At 43.7% G+C, this 20390-nt stretch overlaps 1 protein-coding gene across 1 annotated transcript in view; it reads right to left on the bottom strand.

Moving 5' to 3' along the window:
- Window positions 1-7564: 7564 nt before the first annotated feature.
- Window positions 7565-20390, bottom strand: part of Ccdc192 (coiled-coil domain containing 192) — a 196256-nt gene continuing 183430 nt past the window's right edge. The window contains 1 exon segment of the mRNA XM_038331481.1: window positions 7565-7851. Within this exon segment, the coding sequence (XP_038187409.1) occupies window positions 7565-7851 (287 nt within the window).

Raw genomic sequence — 20390 nt, 5'->3', positions numbered from 1 at the left:
TGTTTTACCTTTAGTCTAAGGTTTCTGAATATTGATACTGAGTTTAGTCCTACCATGGAGGCAGGAACTTCAACCTTTGTGGTCCTGCAAGATCTGCTGCTGGCCATATCCAAGCCACACCAGGGCATAGGATTTAAGCAGGGGCTATGTCTAGGACCTCAGAATCTATCCTGGATAGTGTCCCATGGAATCAGACCTTTTCAGCTGCTTCCACCTCCTATAGCCATGATAAGATGCAGGAATGGTTAGAGGGAATGCACCTGTCTCCTAATGTTCCTCTCAGAGCCATGTTCTCTATCCTTCTTTTCTCCAGTTGACTTGGGCTTTGGAATAAGGACCTAGAATGGAGTCTCTGGATTAGCTTGGCATTTCCATCTGCCACAGAGTCCTGAGGATAGGAGGCCAAGGTAGGCAACCTCCAAATGTGAGAACATAATGGAATGTGTATCAGTAATCTGGGAGGAAAGGTTTTTGATACAGAATAGTAAAAGATGGCTAAGCTTCCTTATTAATATTTATTGACTTATCTTATCCAAAGTTCAGTGAGATTTGGGAATCTGGTTAACATACATCTTTCTTATGCTATTTGTTGAGAATAAATATGTATAGAAATGTGTGTATTCTGAGTATATGGTACGCCCATCCTGTAGTAAGAAAGCAAGCCACAGGCCCGCTTCTGAACACACTGTCCATTTAACTGAGCAATTCATTTCATTGTTCTAGGTCAGGGGTCAGCAAGCCTTTTCTGTAATTGAGATTGGTTTATTATCTAATCAAATGAGAATGGCTATATTCTAATGCATGATTCATAGACAGTACACGTTGAATTTCGTGTAACTTTGTATCATAAACATTGTTCTCTTTAGAGGAAGATTATTTAAAATGTACAGAACGTTCAAAACCCTCAGGCCTTGCATAGTCCAGTAGCACCCGGATTTGGCCCATGGCTGTAGTTTGTCAATGTTCTTGTCTGTATTGGGAAATACACTGACTCACAGTCATCAGAACAAGTGGGGGCAAGATGTGTTCCTTTGCCTGCTGCACGAAGAAGCCATACCTCTTCCATTTTCATCCAGGTTGAAGGTAGATGGACAGTCTTCAGAGCATTGCCCCTTGATGATCCTTGTGTAAATGAGAGCAGAGGTCTGGAGGTAAGGAAGGTTTCTTCCTGCCTGATGGGAGTGCTAGGAACAGACCTGGGGTCCTCTGGAAGAGCAGTGTGCCTTCTTAAACACTGAACCAGCTCTCGGGTCCTTAAATTGTTTTTTTCAAAAACTTGGAAAACCAATGATTAAGATTCAAAAGGTCTGATCATGCTGATGTGAGTTGTGAAAAAAGAACCGGAGCCCAGCTCAGTAATGAGAGTGTGCGCTTAGCATGTATGAGCCCTTGAGTTCAAACTCTACTGGAGGGGGGGGGGGAACTAGTCAAAACTATAAAGGGTAAATAATTCTTACAGCAAAACTTTTTAAGGTTTCCCAGACATGGGAGAATCCAGTTCAAGTAGGAAATGGTCTTTCTAAAATAAAAGGATGTGCGTGCTGGGACAGAGGTCCTAGCAGGAAATAGGACTATTCACAAGGTTTCCCACACCTAATGAAATGATGGTTTTATGGTAAAACGAAACAAAACAAAATAAAAACAAAACAAAAACTGTGCTTGTTTTTAGATTCCCAGGAACCACATTTCCGAAGCTGGATACTCAACGCACATTTAGCAGCCTGAGCCTTTGGTGGGAGGCCATTTCCATTTAGAGCATTTGCATCTGGTTTTCGTTTGGTTGGTGTTTGTTTGTTTATTTAGCAAAGAGTGACCCTTAACATTCAAATCCAGTAATTCCAAGTCCTAGTCTTGAATGGAAAACCACATAGCAAGTGTTCTGGTAACATTTTTATATATAGAGAGAGTTGCTATGTAGCTCAGGCTAGACTCGGATTTATGATTCTCTTGTCTCAGCCTCCCCACCATTGGACCATGGGCTTGCTATCTGGTGCCAGCTTTTCTCCATGGAATGAAGCTTTCTCAACAATGATGGCAACTGAATGAGGAAAAGAACGGTCTACTTTTGGCTATTTGCTCTGTGTGGCCTGGGCTGGCAAGTTATAGTTCTAATCCAAATGCTGATGCCACCGCAGCTTTATTCTAAACATATGCTTTCTAAAACGGACACCTCAAGGCTTAGTTGCTGCTGGGAAAAAAAAAAAAAGCGACAGCAGCTGAAGCTCGTGACCTTGTTAGGGACCTGCACTGAGGAGAATCAACTGATTATGAAAATGTAATCGATAGTTCCAGAGCACTTTACAATTAATGGAAATATTTTCAAATCAAATTGCTTTATTTTATTCTTACAAAGACAGATCCAGTTGGAGAACTAATCCCAAGCTTCTTACTCCAAAAGGTCAGGACCAAAACGTCAGCTCTGGGCAATGGTGCCTTGCATCCCTCACGCTCCTCATGGCCCACCATGAAGCTCTAGCCCAAAGATCTTCCTTGTCTCTCTTCTTTATCAAATCAGTTTTTATTCCACCTTCAGGAAAAGGATTTTCTGTGGGAGCCTTCCCTGTCAAACTTGTTCCACGATAATGGCATAAAGATGAAAAGCTACCCCCAATTCAGGTGATTGATCAACTTGTTTGGTTCAGTGACGACAATGTTTGGGAGCTGCAGAGTGAGCTAGGTGGTGAGTCCTCGGGTGCATGAAGGCCCTAGGCTCAGTGGATCCTAACACAAGAAAGGAAAATGGAAAGGAGGAAGTGGGAGAAAAAAGAGGGAGGGAAGGAGGGAGGGAGGGGGGAGGAGGAAAGGAAGGATTGGTTTCCATTTATTCATTGAACTTCTGTTTTGTTCTAAAATAAATATTTGTATGAAGAGCGCGTGGTGCACTCTACAGTTTACAGGGTACCACCACCCCCTATTGTCTCAGCCATGCCTGCTTAAGACAGCTCTCTTCCCTGCCTGTCCCTGGAAGTAAATGGTTATGTCGCCCCTGATGAAATATGGTTGTATAGTGTGTTGTAAACTGGTATTAGTGTCGCCATAGATGTCAGCGTCTTGAGCTTTTGGCTTTTGACTGAGTATATGCATACCTCTTTTGGACTCTGAGACACCTTCACATACACGTACTCTCACCCACACGCTGACCACCCACGCAAACATATAATTAAAGGTGAAAAACAAATCTTTACATTTTTAAAACTACTTGGTGGAGTTCACTGAAGAAATGACTCAGTGGTTAAGAGCACTGGCTGCTCTTCCAGAGGACCCGAGTTTAATTCCCAGCACCTACAGTGTGGTTCACATCTGTCTGTAACTCTAGTTCCAAGGGATCTGATGCCCTCTCCTGGCCTCTGTGGGCAGTAGGCACACATGTGGTACATAGGCATACACACAAGCAAAAGATCTATAAACATGGAATAAAAATAAAATAATAAAAATTTTTGGACCTGCATGGCTTTGAGATTGACCTTTCTGGGATGATGTGGAACGAAGAAAATGTCAGATGCCGGGGTTGGGTGGGTTGTGTACTCCAATGGATAAGCACCAGCAACTGGATTCACATCTCTGGGCTCACTATTCACAGCTGAGGTAGGAGGCAGGCTAGCCCGTCTCAATAGGGTCTCTCTAGGGGAGCAGTCTCAGGTCTTAGCCAAGCTGAAGGTCAAGGTTTCCTTGATACTTCCCAGGCACTGCTAGGACCAGGAACCAGGTTAAGGCTTTGCTGTTCTTCTGAGCCTGACCTGGGGAAGGTCTTGCCAGTCTCATGGATCCAAGACACTGGATCCTTAACACAGTAGTGCTTGGGTCAATGATACAGAGTGACCCGGGTCCTCATCTGTTCCCCACATAAAGTATTTTGGGGATGGTTTCATCCTTGTATCCTTGTACTTGGTTGTTCTTTTGGTTTGTTTGTTTTTTCAAGACAGGGTTTCACCGTGTAACAGTTCTGGCCATGTGGAAACTCAATTTGTAGACCAGGCTGGCCTTGAACACACAGAGATCTGCCTGCTCTGTCTCCCCAGTGCTGGGATGCTCCGCCCACTGCCCAGCTCTCCTTACACTTGTTAATCTTCAAGTAAATATTATTTTGTCTTAGGCTTACAGAATTTGCCAACATTTCTTTATTCATTTTGCTAAAGTAAAAATTGTTTACATTATCATAATGTAGAAGAAAAGAACTAGATTTGGAGAAAAAAAAAGCACAGTGTAGCAGATAATTAAAATTTGGTCAAATTCATTCTTTCCCAGAAATGCATTCAAAATAGACTGTTTCAAATTGAAGTTTCTTTGCAGTTCTTGAAATGAATCCTCATTTGTATTTTTGGGGCCAATGATTTGATTTCTGCTCATTTTAGAAGTCTGTTACTTTGAAGCAATTTCATCTTGCTATGATTGTATCTGGGAGCATTTGACTATAATAATAAAATGAAAGGATTGTTAATGCCAACATTTACTTAAATTGACTATATAGCTCCTTATTCAAATTAACTTTCTGGATAGAAAAAAAGCTCATGATTAGGGCAAAGGTATAATTAATACTACATATTTCTATAAATGATTTTAGGGTATTGGAAAATGGCTTCAGTTATTCATTCAATATTTTATTCCCCAAGGGTATGTATGTGTATATATAAAGTGTGTACAATGTTTATGATCCTCCGTGTGAGTGTGGGCATGGGTGTGTCGTAGCATACATGCAGTGGTCAGAGGGCCCCCTTGGGTGCTGGTCTCAGCTTTCTACCTTTAGTGTGGCCCCATCTCCTTGTTTGTTTGTTTGTTGTTGCTGCCTATTTTTCCCACTGCTTAAAAAGCCAGGCTAGGAGCCGGGCGGTGGTGGCGCACGCCTTTAATCCCAGCACTCGGGAGGCAGAGGCAGGCGGATCTCTGAGTTCGAGGCCAGCCTGGTCTACAAGAGCTAGTTCCAGGACAGGCTCTAGAAACTACAAGGAAACCCTGTCTCGAAAAACCAAAAAAAAAAAAAAAAAAAAAAAAAAAAAAAAAAAAAAAAAAAAAAAAAAAAAAGCCAGGCTAGTTAGTTAGCCCTTGAGCTGAGGGGATTCAGCCGGGAACGTGAACTTTTCTCTTAGAAACTGCTCAGAGGCCAATGCCTCCCCTGATCCATAAGTCCTGGGCATTAAGAGAATTCTTGTTACCAAAATGTCACCAGCACAGATTAGTCTATTTATGCTTAGACCAAATCCCCTTCCACCTTCCCATCTGAAGGTGACCCAGACCTGAATCAAGATCAGCTTCTTATAAAGATGGCTTTTCAGACTAACATGACCCTTCTTGATGCTAAACTCCAAGGGCTGGCATGTGGCTATGTAGAGGTGGCAGGCTCAATTAATCATTAATCCCATGTCTGCACCTCCTGTTACTTATCTCTGCTGCGCGGCTGCTTTCATGCTGAGGGCTAGTGTAAGCATTCACCAGGAAACTGATGCAGAAGTTAACAGGGGCCCGTGTGGGATATGGTGGGATTTCCTTTTTGTCTCTTTCTCCCTTCTTTTCCTCCTTATCCCCCTTAGTATCCCAGGGGCTCACGGCAATCTCTCATAAAATAAAGAGGGGAAACCTTGGTGAGCACATTAGTACATCACAATAAGAAGACGATGACTTGTCTGAGGAACGCTCCACCCTTTTCAGAGGGTAAAGACTTAAAGCTTTCTCTCACAAACTCACAGTGAGAAGACGCCAGCCTCCAGCAGCACTGTTGTGTCAGGGGCAGTGAGCAGAACTTTTGGGTCACAGCTGGCATAGCTAGCTGGTATTAAAGATCGTGAAGTCAAACCAAGGGTACCATGCCACATGGTGATAAGAAGGTGCTAGCTGGAGAGAAAGGATGTCTTTAGTCCATTCTGTAGGGCTGACACAGACACCTCAGAAAAGGTAAAAAGTGCTCTGAACTGCTTTGGGGGTCAGTACTCATGACCAATAAGTTCTGAGTTAGTCTCATCTCTAACACTAAACAACACAGGCACAGATACACACAAACACACACACATGAAGCTGAGGTTATGTTCAAATACAGGGGGATCATAGCACAACATAGAAAACTAAATTACCTGTGGAACACTTTTTTTAAAAAAATATGAATTATTTTGTGTTTTTTTAAAATTAATATCTAGAATCTTAAAGTTGTCATAGTCCGTACAAGACTCCATTAGCTCCTTCAAAGAGAAAGGAAAAGAGAAATGAAGGGAAAGAGGAGAGAGGAGAGGAAAGGAGGAAAGGGGTGAGGGAAAGAGGGAAAGGCAGGGCAGGCACTCGGGTTTAGACACTGTCTTATTGGTGGTCAGGGCATACGATCAGTGTGCAAGGAGCAATTGTCCATGAACCAGGGAGTAAATGTATAAGATCTGTGTTTGAAGCCTGCCTACAACTGTCTTCTTGGATTATATTCACAGGGAAATCTATGACTTATTAAAGTGTATATTTCAGGTCCAACACCAGAGGCCAGGGCTATGTATTCACAACAACCACTCAGCAAATGTGAGGCCTTCCTTTATAGCAAGCAGACAGGCTCCCTGTCCCCAGACTCATCCACCCATCTACAAAATCACCATGTTTAAGGGGACTCCTCTGTGTCTACGAAGGCGTTGCTGAAAAAGCTGATTCTCAGGTCCGCTCTGCTTCTGACATCCATTCAGACAGAATTCTGATACCTGTTTGTTAAACTGGATGAACTAACTGCATTGACTTGCAACCATCTGGCCACACTCAAGCCCGCCAATATTGCAGCTTGCCATGAGGTTCGCTGTGAGAGTTAAGTTCAGAAATCTTCTCATTGGTGTCCTTTGGGTAGGACGTGGATCATCTGAGTGGGAAGGGTGGGAGAGGGACATGACAGGATTCTGTGCAGTCCATTAATTGCAGGTTGCCCCCCGTTTGCCAGTGCTGCCACGTTCTCTGCTGTTATCTTACAGGGCTCACAACTGTGTGGTCATCCTAACAGAAGTGCGCATTTTTCTTTTATCTTTAGTCTCTCTCCTTAGGGAAAACCATCAGTGGTGTGTCTTTTCCCAGGAAGATACTGTCCAGAATCTTTTCCCAAAGGACCGCAGCTCTGATTCATTTTTAAAAATTGCTGCAGCATTATTTTGTTTAAACCCTTGCTACTGCTTGTGAAAATCACTTGAGAGCATATGAAAAGACAGATCTCATGGCTAATTACTCTCTTGGCAATGATTTTGCTCCCCCGTCCTCTAACCATGCCCAGTTTGAAGCTGGCCCTCCAACACAGCTTTCATTTCCCAACTGCATCCTTCCATCAAAGTGTGAGGACAGTACCAAGCCCTTTTGCCAGCTGCCTGGTTTTGTGTTCTTCCCTCACCCACTGTTAACCAGGAGTGTCTAAAGACACAACATTCTACCGCCCTGTGGCAATGTGGCCACGGTCGAGTGGTGGACACTCTCAGGGTCTGCTTCTCCCCTTTCTATGGTTTTTTTTTCCTAGCATGAACACTGTAGGTGATACTCAGACCTGTAAACTTGAACTTGGCCAGTTATTTAGGCTTTGGACTCCACCTGGATGACACTAAACTTTAATTATTGTCATATAGGAAATCTACAACTCCTCATCAGAGGCCACAGAAACGCTCTTATCATCACGGACAGCGGGGAGTTCTTGCAAATCTTCTGTAAGGTTTGCGTCTTCTTGGGAGAGCTGGTCACTGCGCTTAGCAACCAGCGCCTCAATCTTCTGCTCCTTTTCTGCTAACACTTCTTCCAGCTGAGTGATCTTCTCAGTTTGCAGGGAAAGCTGGGTGGACAGCTCCATAATCAGGCTGATCTTTCTGTCCCCTTCTTCCACAGGTGGGAGGCCTCCATAGGGCACTTCTACCGAGCTGGATGCTGAAGCAAAGAACAAGCAAACACAAGAGGAAAGTCATTTTCACCAGCGTTTCCAGAACTTGGAGAGGGAGGACGAAAGCGTTTCATTTCTCACGTTCTTGAGAGGCAGCCCAGATGTTACGTCATCTGGTTAGACACACTGAGAACCGAGTCTAGATCCCGTGAGGGGAACGATTCAGGGTGCTCGTGAAAGAACTCGGAAGTCTCTGGAGAGGGACCAAAATCACTCCTTGTTAACGCTTAATTTTATTTTATATGTGCTTTTAACTTTCAACCAACTGTGGGAATAAGCTGACCTTGAAAGACAAACCCCAGCAAGAGCCACGCCAAGCTTCATCTTTTCCCAAAGAATCATTCACAAGAGGAATAACTTAGATAAAGGAAAATATGCTTGAAATTACATGTTTATGTGTCTGAACAGGAACAACAAACCTTGCCATTTCTCCTGTTAGGGGAGATGATCATAGGGAAAGACTATCTTCCCAGGCCAAGCTTCAGAGTTGCCAGGAGTATAACTTGAGCCCAGGCATGGAACTGTTTGCATGGGATCCACCACAGAGGTTCAGTTCCTTTAGGCTGGCCAGCATTTTAAAATAAAACTGAGCATCCTCTAGGACATCAAAGTTTATCCAGTGTCATGGCCCTTGGTGAATCTCTGAGCTAAGGGTGAAGAATGGTTGATATAACATAACTGAGAGCCCACGGTTTTCTCCATCCTCCAGTGGAGACAAGCCCAAGGACTGCATCTGCTACACTACCAGCCATGGATAAACAGACTTTCTACTCAAGCCAGGAGTAATGATGACTCATGCCTGTCTTTCTAGCATTCAGGGGATAAGACAGGAGCACTGCCATGAGTTCTAGGCCAGTCGGGCATATAGAGTGAGACTGACTAACTACACACACATACACACACACACACACACACACACACACACACACAAACACACACACATCTACTACTCCTGTAAACCCATACCTGTTATTCTGTGACCATTGACGCTTCCTTAAAGGGTCTCAGGCTGACTCAGGTGGAAGCTTGAACACCTAAGGCACAAGGATGTGCATCATCCTTGTGGGTCACAAAAGTGACAAGAAGACATTCTCTAATCGTAGAAATTATGATTGTCAAATTGCTAAATTTTTAAGACTATCGGGGAAACTTTAGTTCTCATTATGAGAAAACCTAATGCTAGTATCAAAGAGTGTGATGACTTGTTCATCTCTCTTAAGTTAAAGAGCAGCAAAGGGAGCTGGAGAGACACTCAGTGGTCCAGAGCTCGTAGTACTCATCCGCATATGTGTCTGGGGGCTCAAAACTCCCTGCAACTCCAGCTCCTAGCGGATCTGACACTGTCCTCTAGCCTACATGGGCACTGGCACACATATAACGTAGATTCACATACAGAGATAGGTAACACACAAAACAAAAAATTAAAATTAATGTATTTTTTTTAAAAAAAAAAAGAATAGTTAAAAGGTATTACAGTTTAAAGAATTATTTGGTTCATGGTCTCTATAGAAGGCATATGCCCTCCAGCCCAGGAGAGGCTGTCCATACAGCAGGGGACTTTTCTTAGTTGCTGACATACCAGGGCCCTCCCTTTTACATCTGGCCAGAGCTGTGCTGGCAACAATAGTAACTACACATGCCCAATAAGCAACTGAATGCCGCTATTATGAGTTGAGATAGGCTATCAAGTGAAAGTCATTAATTTGGGAACACTTAGCTTGGAAAAACGTGAACTGTCTTTTGTTGATTATTATTAAAGTAGTAATATTTTGGCTATCTTGCAACAGAAAAAAAAAAAAGCACGGCTGCTTGGACATGGAAGGTCTGCCGTCTGACCAAGTAACTAAGGTTTCGTTCCATGCCGAGAGTTTCCAAGACAGAGACAGCCACAGGCAAGGGCGTGTCTACCTGCGAGAAAGGCGCAGACCTGACTAGCTACAGCTGGAGTATGAACCTACCACACGCGCAGAAGTTTCTGTGAGCACACAACGGCTTTCATTATCACCCCCGTTTCTGCCTACATTTAAAATAGAGGTGAATGGGCTGGGGCTGGGGCTCCTTGATAGAGAGAAGGCTTGCCTGCATGCACAAGGCCACGGACAAAATTCTCAGCCCCGAAGGGGCACCAAGACATAAAAGAGGAATAAAGCTGAGAGCTAATGACTGCAGGGAAGAAAAGATGAGACAGTTTATCACTTCGGTGGGAACTATCTCCCACAGGTCCCTGTGTTGCATGTTTGACCTGCAGCTGCTGGTGCTTTTCCATGGAAGTTTCTGGAAATGTGAGGAGACGGAACATATTTGGAGGAAGTAGGCCTTTGAGGGCATGTTGTGCAAGGCTCTATCTGGTCCCCAATCCCTTCTTTGCTCCCCACTTCTTGATTGCTGTAAGGAGTATGGCCTCTTCCTCCATGTGCACCTTCTTCCACAAAGTTCTGCCAGAGTGCATGCCCAAGGGAGTCAAGACAAATCCTTTCTTCTCTAAGTTGTTGCCCTCAGGAATTTTGTCACCACCACGAGAAAAGTGGGCGGCAATACCTGGGCGGCGGAAGTCAGGCATGTGTAGCAAGGTTGAGAGTGAGAAGTGCAGGCGTGTTCTTACATCTGGCCCGAGCTGCTCTCTTTCCTATCTCGGCCTAGACTGTTCCTCTAATCTGATGTTCCTCAGAGTTTTCGTATGTTAGCCACCGAGCTGTAACCAATGGATAAAGTCTGCATTGTGTCGTCACTGCAGCTACAAATGTACAGAGATAATTATAGGTGCAAGGCTGCCAGGGGCAGACTGGGACGGGGACAGGGCAAACCCACTGCTGTACAGTGTTCCATTAGATTGGAAGACCTAGAATGTCGAAACATGAGTTCGTGGGTACAGGATTTCATACCGTATTGAATGGCGACCCAGTCAATGATGGGAAGGACTCTGTTGTTTCTTTTTAACACCTCTGCTAAAGAGGAGTGTCTCCTTTAAGTCCCTTTACTGCTGTCATGCCTACATACTTAATAAGCTGAGAACCACCATCTGATTTGTAAATCAAATACTTCCAACAACATGGAGCTTTGTTTTCATGTATGACACAAGCATCTTCTTCAGTCAGATTTAACTCATTTGTTCTTTTTCTAGCAATTAATGATTGGACCTCTGCACATGGATCATGAATATGATGTGACGTTGATTCTTGCAGCCATGCTATGGGGCAGGGGAGAGGCAGCCCTATGAAGCCCTAAAGGACAGGGGACAGGCAGCCCTATGATGCCCTAAAGGACACAGTCAGGATTAGCACGAACAAGCTACTTCACCGGTCCTCACTACAGCCGTTTATTTTTCTCTTTGTTTTCCAAGCGGATGCTGAGGCTGCCAAGTATTTACTCAATAAGAAAGACTCTTAGAGTTGAGGTGATTAAATACCTCATCCCAGAGCCACCCAGGATTACTGTTCTGCCTCCAAGACTGTGCCAGCATCCTCCTCTGAACAAATGCCCATCACTCTGAGTCACTTGGGGCTGGTTTTGAAAGCTGTGTATGCTCGTCAACAACCGCCCGGGAGTCCAGGTTCACCCCTGGTCATTCTTGGGCTTCCCAATTGGTACGCCTGTAGGCATATACCTCTCCCACTTAAATTTAAAAAAAAAATGGGAAAAAACAGAAACTTTACTATTCTTACTAATCATTTGTGAATGGAAATTTTCTGAAAGAAATGGTAGCCCTGCCCCCCCCCACCCGTATTATTGTACTTTACCGGCAAACACACAGATTGCTATTGTCTCGAAGTTCACTCTCTCCTACAGCTTCCGTGTTCTCTTTTGCTCACAAAGACTGGTCTCTACGGTGCCAGACATATGACTTCAGAGGCTTTTCCGTTTCCTTCTACCAAGCTGTGCACACTTAGAAAACTTCCACAGTTGGCACTTGTTAACTGGCTTGGCAAAAATTAGAAATGCTGTACAAATAGATGTGATTATCAGATAGGTTTGGTCGCTTAAAAAATGAAAACATGGGGCAATATTTGTAATCAGGTTTTGATGCGTTGTAATGATGAACAGAGATACAATAGGACTGCACTTTAGGATAAAAATATTAGACAAAGTAGCGGAGTAAAGAGAATGGAGAACTGATGAATAGCTGCCTGTTTCCCCGAGTGCCTTGAAAGATAAGGAACGCCTAGTTGAGAGCACAGGGGACCCTGCAGCCCCAAGGATGCGGCTATTTCACCTCCTGAATCATTAGGAGAGAGTCTGAGAGCACCATAGGGATAGCAGGCAGCAAAACCAAGGGCCAGAGACTGAGCTGGAGGTCATTGTTCTCGTGTGCAATAGAGTTCTAGGCGGATGTAATGCCGGTGTGACCCAGGCATCCACAGCAGGACTGCAGGTTGTAGCCCGAATACACCAGAGACTCACTTGGAATAGGTCCCCAAGCATGAGAACCCCAGGATTAAGGCTCCAAGCCAGGTCAGCATGTGGGAAAGGCTCTTTCCTCAGAAACAGCTCCTTCTGGCTGACCTTCCAGGGTGGGTGCAACAACAGGACAGAGAGAGCTGTGGGAACTGCATTAAGAGGACTCGGCTTCAGGACCTGTCTGCTTCCTAGAGGCCTCGCTTTCTAAGAGTGCATTGGGATTTAGCTTTCAGCAGGAGAATTTTGGAAGGGTACAGACATCCTGACCGCAGCACAGCAAGCATCACCAGAGGACTGTAGGACTCTCCAGACCCAGAGCGAGAGGTCTAGTAGATATGAATACTTTCAAGAGCTGGTTAGTGGTTAGGGGTCACAGAGGCTGGAAAGCACTCTTCTCTCCTGGTTGCACATACACCATGCTTAGATGCTCTCTGTAAGACACCAGCAGCTAAGGAGACCAAAGGAACTGAGGACTCCCATCTTCCTTCCCACACACTCTCTAAGGTGAGGAATTACTACCCACTGTGCTCATCATTTATATAAATGCTACCTCACAGGGTATAGTGTTAAAGTATTCCATTAGTTTCCTATCGATCCACGCTGTTTCTACTATCAGGTCTGTTTTTAACACAGACAGCTTTCTTGCCAAGACAAGCATGAGTTACGCCAGAGACCTTGGTACTTCCACCTAAAATTTTTCAATGGTGCCGGGTGATGGTGGCGCACGCCTTTAATCCCAGCACTCGGAAGGCAGAGGCAGGTGGATCTTTGTGAGTTCGAGGCCAGCCTGGTCTATGAGAGCTAGTTCCAGGACAGGCTCCAAAGCTACAGAGAAACCCCGTCTCAAAAAGCAAAAAAAAAAAAAAAAAAAAAAAAATTCTTCAATGGTTTTTCACCTCGAGAAAATTAAATGACCCACATGCTTGCAGAGGCCCCACATGATCTGGTTCCACTTGCCCTCCCTGTCACCTCTCTATTCTTCACCATCTCCTCTCTAGTGTAAACACAACACTTAACCTCATAACCTCATATATCCCCACTATTCTTATTGCTACTCCCTAGAGATAAGGCATATTCCTACCACAGGGTCTGTGCATTTACCTCTGTCTGGACTGTTGTACACCCACTATGCACATGGTTCATCACCTTAATTCCTCCAAGTCTTTATTCTACAAAGTTGCCTTCACTCAGTAAAGCCTTCCCTGGACATCTTTCTTATAATTTCAGCTCCCATTACTGAATACTTCAAATCACTGTTTACTGATTTGGTGTAAATGACACACAGCATCTGACCAATTTTTACCAAGTTGTAGTCTCTTGCTCCCCAGAGCAGAAGCTCCAGAAGCTCACTTTCTCCACTGTCTTGTTACCTGCTGTGTCCCTTGTGCTTGGAATATGGTAGGGCCTCCTTACCAGAACAATGTGCACATGTAATGCAAAATCACCATGGGAAAGGACTAGTCCAAAGATTTTACCTAGAGTACCATTAAGATGATATCAGAGATGAAAATAGCTGAATACAAGTGATTTGAAGGAGAGAATAGAAAAACTGGAGCAGAGATGGCTTTAATTACGGAGGAAGCTCAATATAGAAAGAGAGGGAGGAGGCTAAAATAACATAAGGAAAAGTCACAAGGAATATTTTTATTATTTAGTTATATTACATTATTTATATTAAATAAATTAAATATTATTAAATTAAATATATTTTAAAAATTACATTATTTATATATGTGTGTATGTATAAATACATATATGTACATATATGTGTGTATGTGTGTGTGTGTGAATACATATACATTTATAATTTGAGTGAAAATTTCCCACCTGGTCTGTCAATGCTTACCCAAAGAGTCATAGGCGATCTAGTAAAAACCCCCAATGTCAGGCATGAAAAATCCTCCTTGAGTTGTTGGTCAGGACTGTCCAAAAGACTCCCAAAACATGATAGGTTATTGTTGTTGCCTTGGTTGCCTACAAGAGGTTGAAGATAATTCCTCATTGCTGAAACAAACACTGAATCTGAAGGGTTTGAGCTAGAGCAGACCTGACAGTCTCCTTCCTGAGGTCTAGCATTCATGATATCAGAAGGTACCATGCAAATTCCAGTGGAGGAGAGCAACTAATAGCCCTAATCGGTTATATGACACCTATGAACTGCAACGATGGCCCTCGTGGCACAATAACTAGTGTGCAATAGTGGCGCCCACATCTTGGTGGTAACCAACAGCTCTCTAGTAGGACTTAAGGCCTGCTCAATAAGAGAGAAATCATGCCTGGTACTGGAAACCTAGCCAACTATACAGATCAGTGATGTTGTGGGTCTTTGTGGAGAAACTGTGACCTCCAGTTTACTAAGCTAGCATAATTCTTAACTGCATCCTAAATCTTAATCTTAACTGTATTCTTACCCACAGGAAAGTGTAATTCTTACTCCTCATCAAAAAAAATTGTTTTTGAAACACATGGAGACTGTTTCAAAAAACCGCAGAAATCAAAATGCAGGGAACAATGGATCGTGTGGTACCAGCCCCCACTGGTAGATCTACACCACAAATCCTGCACCTAAGGCTCAGGAAACTGAAAAATGGAGGAAGGGGCAGAAAAAAAATGTAAGAACCAAAGAAACAGGAAATCCAATGAGAAATTGTATCTCTTAGAATGTCAGGGAAACTAGGCTCATGAAATCTCAGCGACATGGCTGTCAAAATACGGCAACACCAATAGACATGCTGACATGAAAGGGGGAAGTCCTGTGGGCCAGCCCTAGACAAAGAACTACAGGCAAGGAAGGAGAATTGAGAGCAGAGATGGGGTATAGTCTTCCTCAGGGAAGAGTACATTGATGGTTATCCAGCACAGCATGGTCATCAAATGCCAAGTGGTCATCTCTGAAATCATATACAGACAAGTAACATTGTATGGGCAGATTAGGTTGTATACACACACACACACACACACACACACACACACACACACACACACAACACACACTCCTTAATAGTTAAAGAAAAGCTGACACGAATTTGAGAGAGAGCAAGGAGTCCCGTGGAAGGAGTTGATGGGAAGAAAAGGAAGCAGGCAAACAATGCAATTGTGTTTTAATTTCAAAACAGTAAAGTGAAAATGAAGTTTACAAGATGGCACTGAGAGTTCTTCCTGGGCACATTTTCCCCCTTCTAGTAAATCTTTGAACTGTGAAATTACAGTAGTAATGTTGATAGAAGAAACTTAGAGTCATAATTTGATGTCATAAAGGATCTACAAGACTTGCCTAGGAAACTAAGTTCCACAAAGTAGAATCTAGAGAGGGGGCACTTGAGGTTACATAATACTCTAACCAGATTCAGTAGAAACTATAGGGAAAAAATACTGGACATCTAACATGATCAAGTTTAGTTTGCTGAGAGCATGTTTCTGTTAGATTGCCACCAGTGAAGCCCTGTTCCCATAACAAAAGGAGACAGCCCTGGTCACAGTTTGTCCTTAGGCCTTTTCCCACCCCCACCTCCAACGCACAAATGCTTCTACAGGTCACTGGGACAGGGCCACCATTGAGTCCTAGTCTATCATTAAGTCTGGATTCACTTATCAGGAAGAGCGTAATTCTATCTACAGGCAGGATGACCCTGGTTAACAGCTGCTGGTCAACGCAGCCATCTGTCTGCACTTAGCTATGACAATATCTTTACATTATAAACCTAATTTGTCTCAACAACCATATTAGTATTTTTTCATGAAATGGGTTTAATTGCTCTAAGTGTAACTTGGAGCCATGACACTAAATAAGTTGGTGGGAATTCTTGTCCAAGGCTGGTTTCCTTGTATGCATTAGCCAGGAGTCACGTGGTATAATGCAAGAGGTTTTCCTTTGTTAATCTCTAAGTGGAGGCATGATTTCTCACTGGGAAGTCATAATAATTCTCTTTGTTTGTTTTATTTATTTCATTTTGAGGCAGGGTCTTTCTATGTAGCCCTTACTGTCCTGGAACTGTCTATAAAGACCAGGATGGCCTCAAACTCTTCCACTTCCCTCTGTCTCCTGAATTCTAGGATAGCACATTAATTCTACAACAATGAAAACATACTGTCATGATCCTGTACACTGAATCTAATATCTTTGAATATTATCTATATCTTTAGATATTTAAAGAGAATATCTCATATTCTCTTTAAAAAGAGGCAAGTAACGGCTAGGAGATCTCAGTCCTCCTTGAGATCTGTGGGTTAGATTCTGGAAGCTACGAAAATGATTCCCAAACCTGGCAGCTGGGATCTCATCAAAACGCTTCATCCTTGAAATTTTGCTTGGGTGGATGGATCAGAATGCCTAGCAATCTGCGTTTTCAAAAAAACCCCACAGTTGGTTTTGATCAGCCTGATTTCTGATGACCTACATGAAGCACAGCAGGCTGCACTTTTTGCTCAGTCCTTAAAAGGTGGCCAGCAGGCATCCAGGCAAGCCTCTTTTTTTTACAAGACTGCAGTTCACCAAGTTGGAGAAGGAAGATGACACCTATTCCACTCTTTGTGCCTTTCCCTGGCAATGCGACAGGGCTCTGCTTGTAAATGTTACTGGCTAACTAAATGAATTCATGGGCCTAACAGCTTTGGCCCTCCTTTGATTTGATTATATCCCAGAAACCATCTCAACAGTTTATACTTAGTTAAATCATCTCCAGGACACCCAGAGAGAGTCGAGAGTGTTAGAGGGGTTTGTTTTGCTTTGCTTCTGTTTCTCTTTTTATGTTTGAAGGGTGTTTTTCTGTTCTCTGCAGAGGAGTCTCTTCCCATGAGGAATGGATAGAGAAGAGACACTCTCCAGGGCAGATGAAGGGAGGATCATACCTGAGATGGAAACATAAGGCATCCTGGATTCTATGAGTGAGTCCCCTTTATCCCTAAAGCTTGTTGGAGTCAGATAATATGCCCCCACAAGACTTTAGGGCATTGACACAGAAAGGTAAAATGATACCTTGGTGTCAACTTGTGGGGGTGGGCTTTGAGATCTCAATGCTCAAGATATGCGGCATATCTAGTATGGCAGTCTCCTCCTGCTGCCTGTGGATCAAGATGTAGAACTCTCAGTTTCTACTCCAGCACCATGCCTACCTGTACACTGCCATGCTTCCCACCACGATGGTAATAAACGAAATCTCTTAACCTGTAAGCCAGCCTCCACTAAATGTTTTCATTTATAAGAGTCTCTCCACAGCAATAGGAACCCTAGCGAAGACAGGGGAGATCTGATTCCAGTTACAGTCAGAGATCAACAGAGGTAGATTTCATTGGGACAATTCTTCTATGTGATAATAGAGCCCTTTTATATCACTATGATCAAATCACCTGACGGAACAATTGATGACAGAAAGGAGGGTTTCTTTGGTTTACAGTTTCAATGAGTTTTAGTTCATCACAGTAGAGAAGGCCTGCCAGAGTAGAACAGTTCCAGAGCAGCAGACGTGTGGGCAGCTGCCCTTCACATGGTGATACACCAAAAATCAGGAAGCTCTGGACTGGGACCAGAGCAGGTGCAGCCTTCATAGAGGCCAGGACTTGGAGCAGGGCAAACACATCCTTCAGAGGCACAACTCTGGCGACCGACTTCTGCGAGCCAGGCTCCATTTGCTGAAGGCTCCATAGTCTATTAAAATATCTCCTCAGCAGGGCTGTGGAGCTCAGAACACCAGTCTGGGGTGGAGGGCACATTTCAGCTACAACCCATCTTTTCAGCTTGCCAGTATCCAGGTGGCTTTCTGGGGAAAAGTAAGAGAACATGGGTGAACTTGCCCTTCACCCCCTTTCTGGGACTTTGAACCCTCAAGACATTTCTGGATATTTTACAGAAAGGGTTCTTGAACAAAGCAGAGAAGATGTGAACACTGTTAGCATTCTGAGCTACTGCAGGGAAGGTTTGATCTAAGCAAGAGAAGGGCATTCTAGAAGATCTTACTTCTTCCGCTGAGCAGGTCCCAAGCACCCTTCAAGGGGCTGAGTAGTTGATTGTTCAAAGAAAATCAAGAATAAAGTATAATGATCAACATGCTGGCCAGAAGCCAGAGATGGAAATGAACCCTCTGGAAGAGTCAGGAAATTTAAGGCAAGGAGAGAGCCAGGGGATTGTCTGAGGGACAAAAGAGAAGACAATGAGTAGAGGTCTGTTTCTGTCCTTACGGGAGAAGGAGCCAGTGGGGGGGGGGCAAAGCCCATGAAGATGAGTTTCCCTCATTTAGGTTCTGTGTTATTCCCTGAGGGACACCCCTCACACACACATGCACACACATGTGCAATCGGTAGCACATGGGGATGGCCAATTTAACTTGTGTGTGTTGATTTTCAAATGATTATTGTTTCTAGTATCACGTAGGATTGAGAAATAACACAATATTCTGGTAATGATGGCACTGACATAGTTATTCTTTAATAATAACAAAAGAGTAGTTTTTTTTTCCTTCTGAGAATGGTAGAATAGAGGACATAATTTTTGTTTATTAAGAATTTTTCTATTTATAAAATAAGAGGGAAGTCATTTTTATTTAGCGGACTTGACACTACTCACAGGCCCGGCCGTGTGACACTGCCATATTTTGTGCACAAGTCTGAAGGACATGCACTACTCTACCTCACACCGTGAAGCTCTCCTCCTCACCCTCTAACCCTCATTTACTGCTCTCCGTCCTTGGATTAGCTATGAGATGACAGTACTTCCATGACCTTTACAGTCCCCCAGATGGAGTGTACAGTCTAGAATCAACAGATCTTGGCGGAAGTCTTTTTCTTCTTAAAACTGGGCATAAGACATGATAAACTGCAGTAACTACTCTAGAGGCTGAAGAGTAACAGAGAATTTATTTGAGTAGTTAAGTTCTTGTTTTTTTGTTTTTTTGTTTTTTTTTTTGTTTTGTTTTTCCTGAGCACTAAATCCACAGTGACTTGTACCCGCCACCTAACATCATCACATAACTCAGAGCCAATCCTCCAGGCTGTGAGCATCCCATCACCGTGGAGCGATGCTGGCTGACATTTGTTACCGAGACTTTTATTTTTTTTTTTTATTTGAGACAGGGTTTCTCTGTAGCTTTGGAGCCTGTCCTGGAACTAGCTCTTGTAGACCAGGCTGGCCTCGAACTGGTGAAACATTGAGCAGAGGAAGCCATGCAGGCTTCATCCATAATTCTCAGCAGAGGACTTTGAAATAGAGGTATGGGGTTTGCAGACGAATATCCCTCTCAGGGATGTCTACTACGATGTGGAAAATAACACTCCTAAACGATACTCCCATACCAGAAAGTAAGTGACTTTATGTGGCAGAACTCCTTTGCAAGAGTAACTAGGGATTTTTGGATGGAAAAGTCATCCTGCATTACCATGGTAGAGAAGGTAATCACTAGAGGGAGGGGTGTGGTCAGCCAGAATGAACTATCTCGAGATGCTGCACGTTATTTGCCTGCGAAAATGTTCCACACAGGCTCAGGTGTTTGAACACTTGGTCCCCAGCAGATGGTGCAGCTTTGAGACTTTATGTCATCCTTAAGAGACCTAGCTGGCAGACTTGATCACTCAGTACAAGCTTGTGAGTTATGAGTTATAACCTGGCTCTGGTTCTGACCTGAGTCCGTCTCCCCTCCCCTTTCTTCCCCTCTTCTGTGCTCCCCCACACACATACACCCCACACCATTATTTGTAAAAATGTAACAAGGTTTGGTGTAGGCTCCTGTGACTCCAGCTGAAACCCCACCCGCCATGCCTTCCCCATCATGCAACTGAGACAAACAAAGCCTGCTTTTCCTAAGTGGCTCCTTGTCAGGTATTTGGTCATAGTGCTGAGAAAATATCTGATACACTGTGCTGCAGGCTCTGGAGATAAGAAAGGTACCCAGAGCCAAGACGCGTCATTGCCCTATAGAAACTAGAAAGTACCAAGGATCATGTTGCTCAGGATTGCTAGTTGCTCGTTGCCTGTTGGCACCTTGATGGTAGGCCAGACACAGCTGTTTTGAACTTTTGACCTCCAGAACGATAAACCAATACAACTGGGCTGTTTTAAGTTGCTAGGTTTGGTTCATTTGTCATGACTGCAGTAGGAAATCAATAGAGGACAAACATGTGCACCCCAGAGTAGTGGGAATCG

This window comes from Arvicola amphibius, chromosome 5 (genome assembly GCF_903992535.2).
Source record: "Arvicola amphibius chromosome 5, mArvAmp1.2, whole genome shotgun sequence".
In the NCBI taxonomy this organism is placed as follows: Eukaryota; Metazoa; Chordata; class Mammalia; order Rodentia; family Cricetidae; genus Arvicola; species Arvicola amphibius.
Note: the sequence above shows the minus strand (reverse complement) of the source record. Positions and strands in the feature narration are given on the sequence as shown.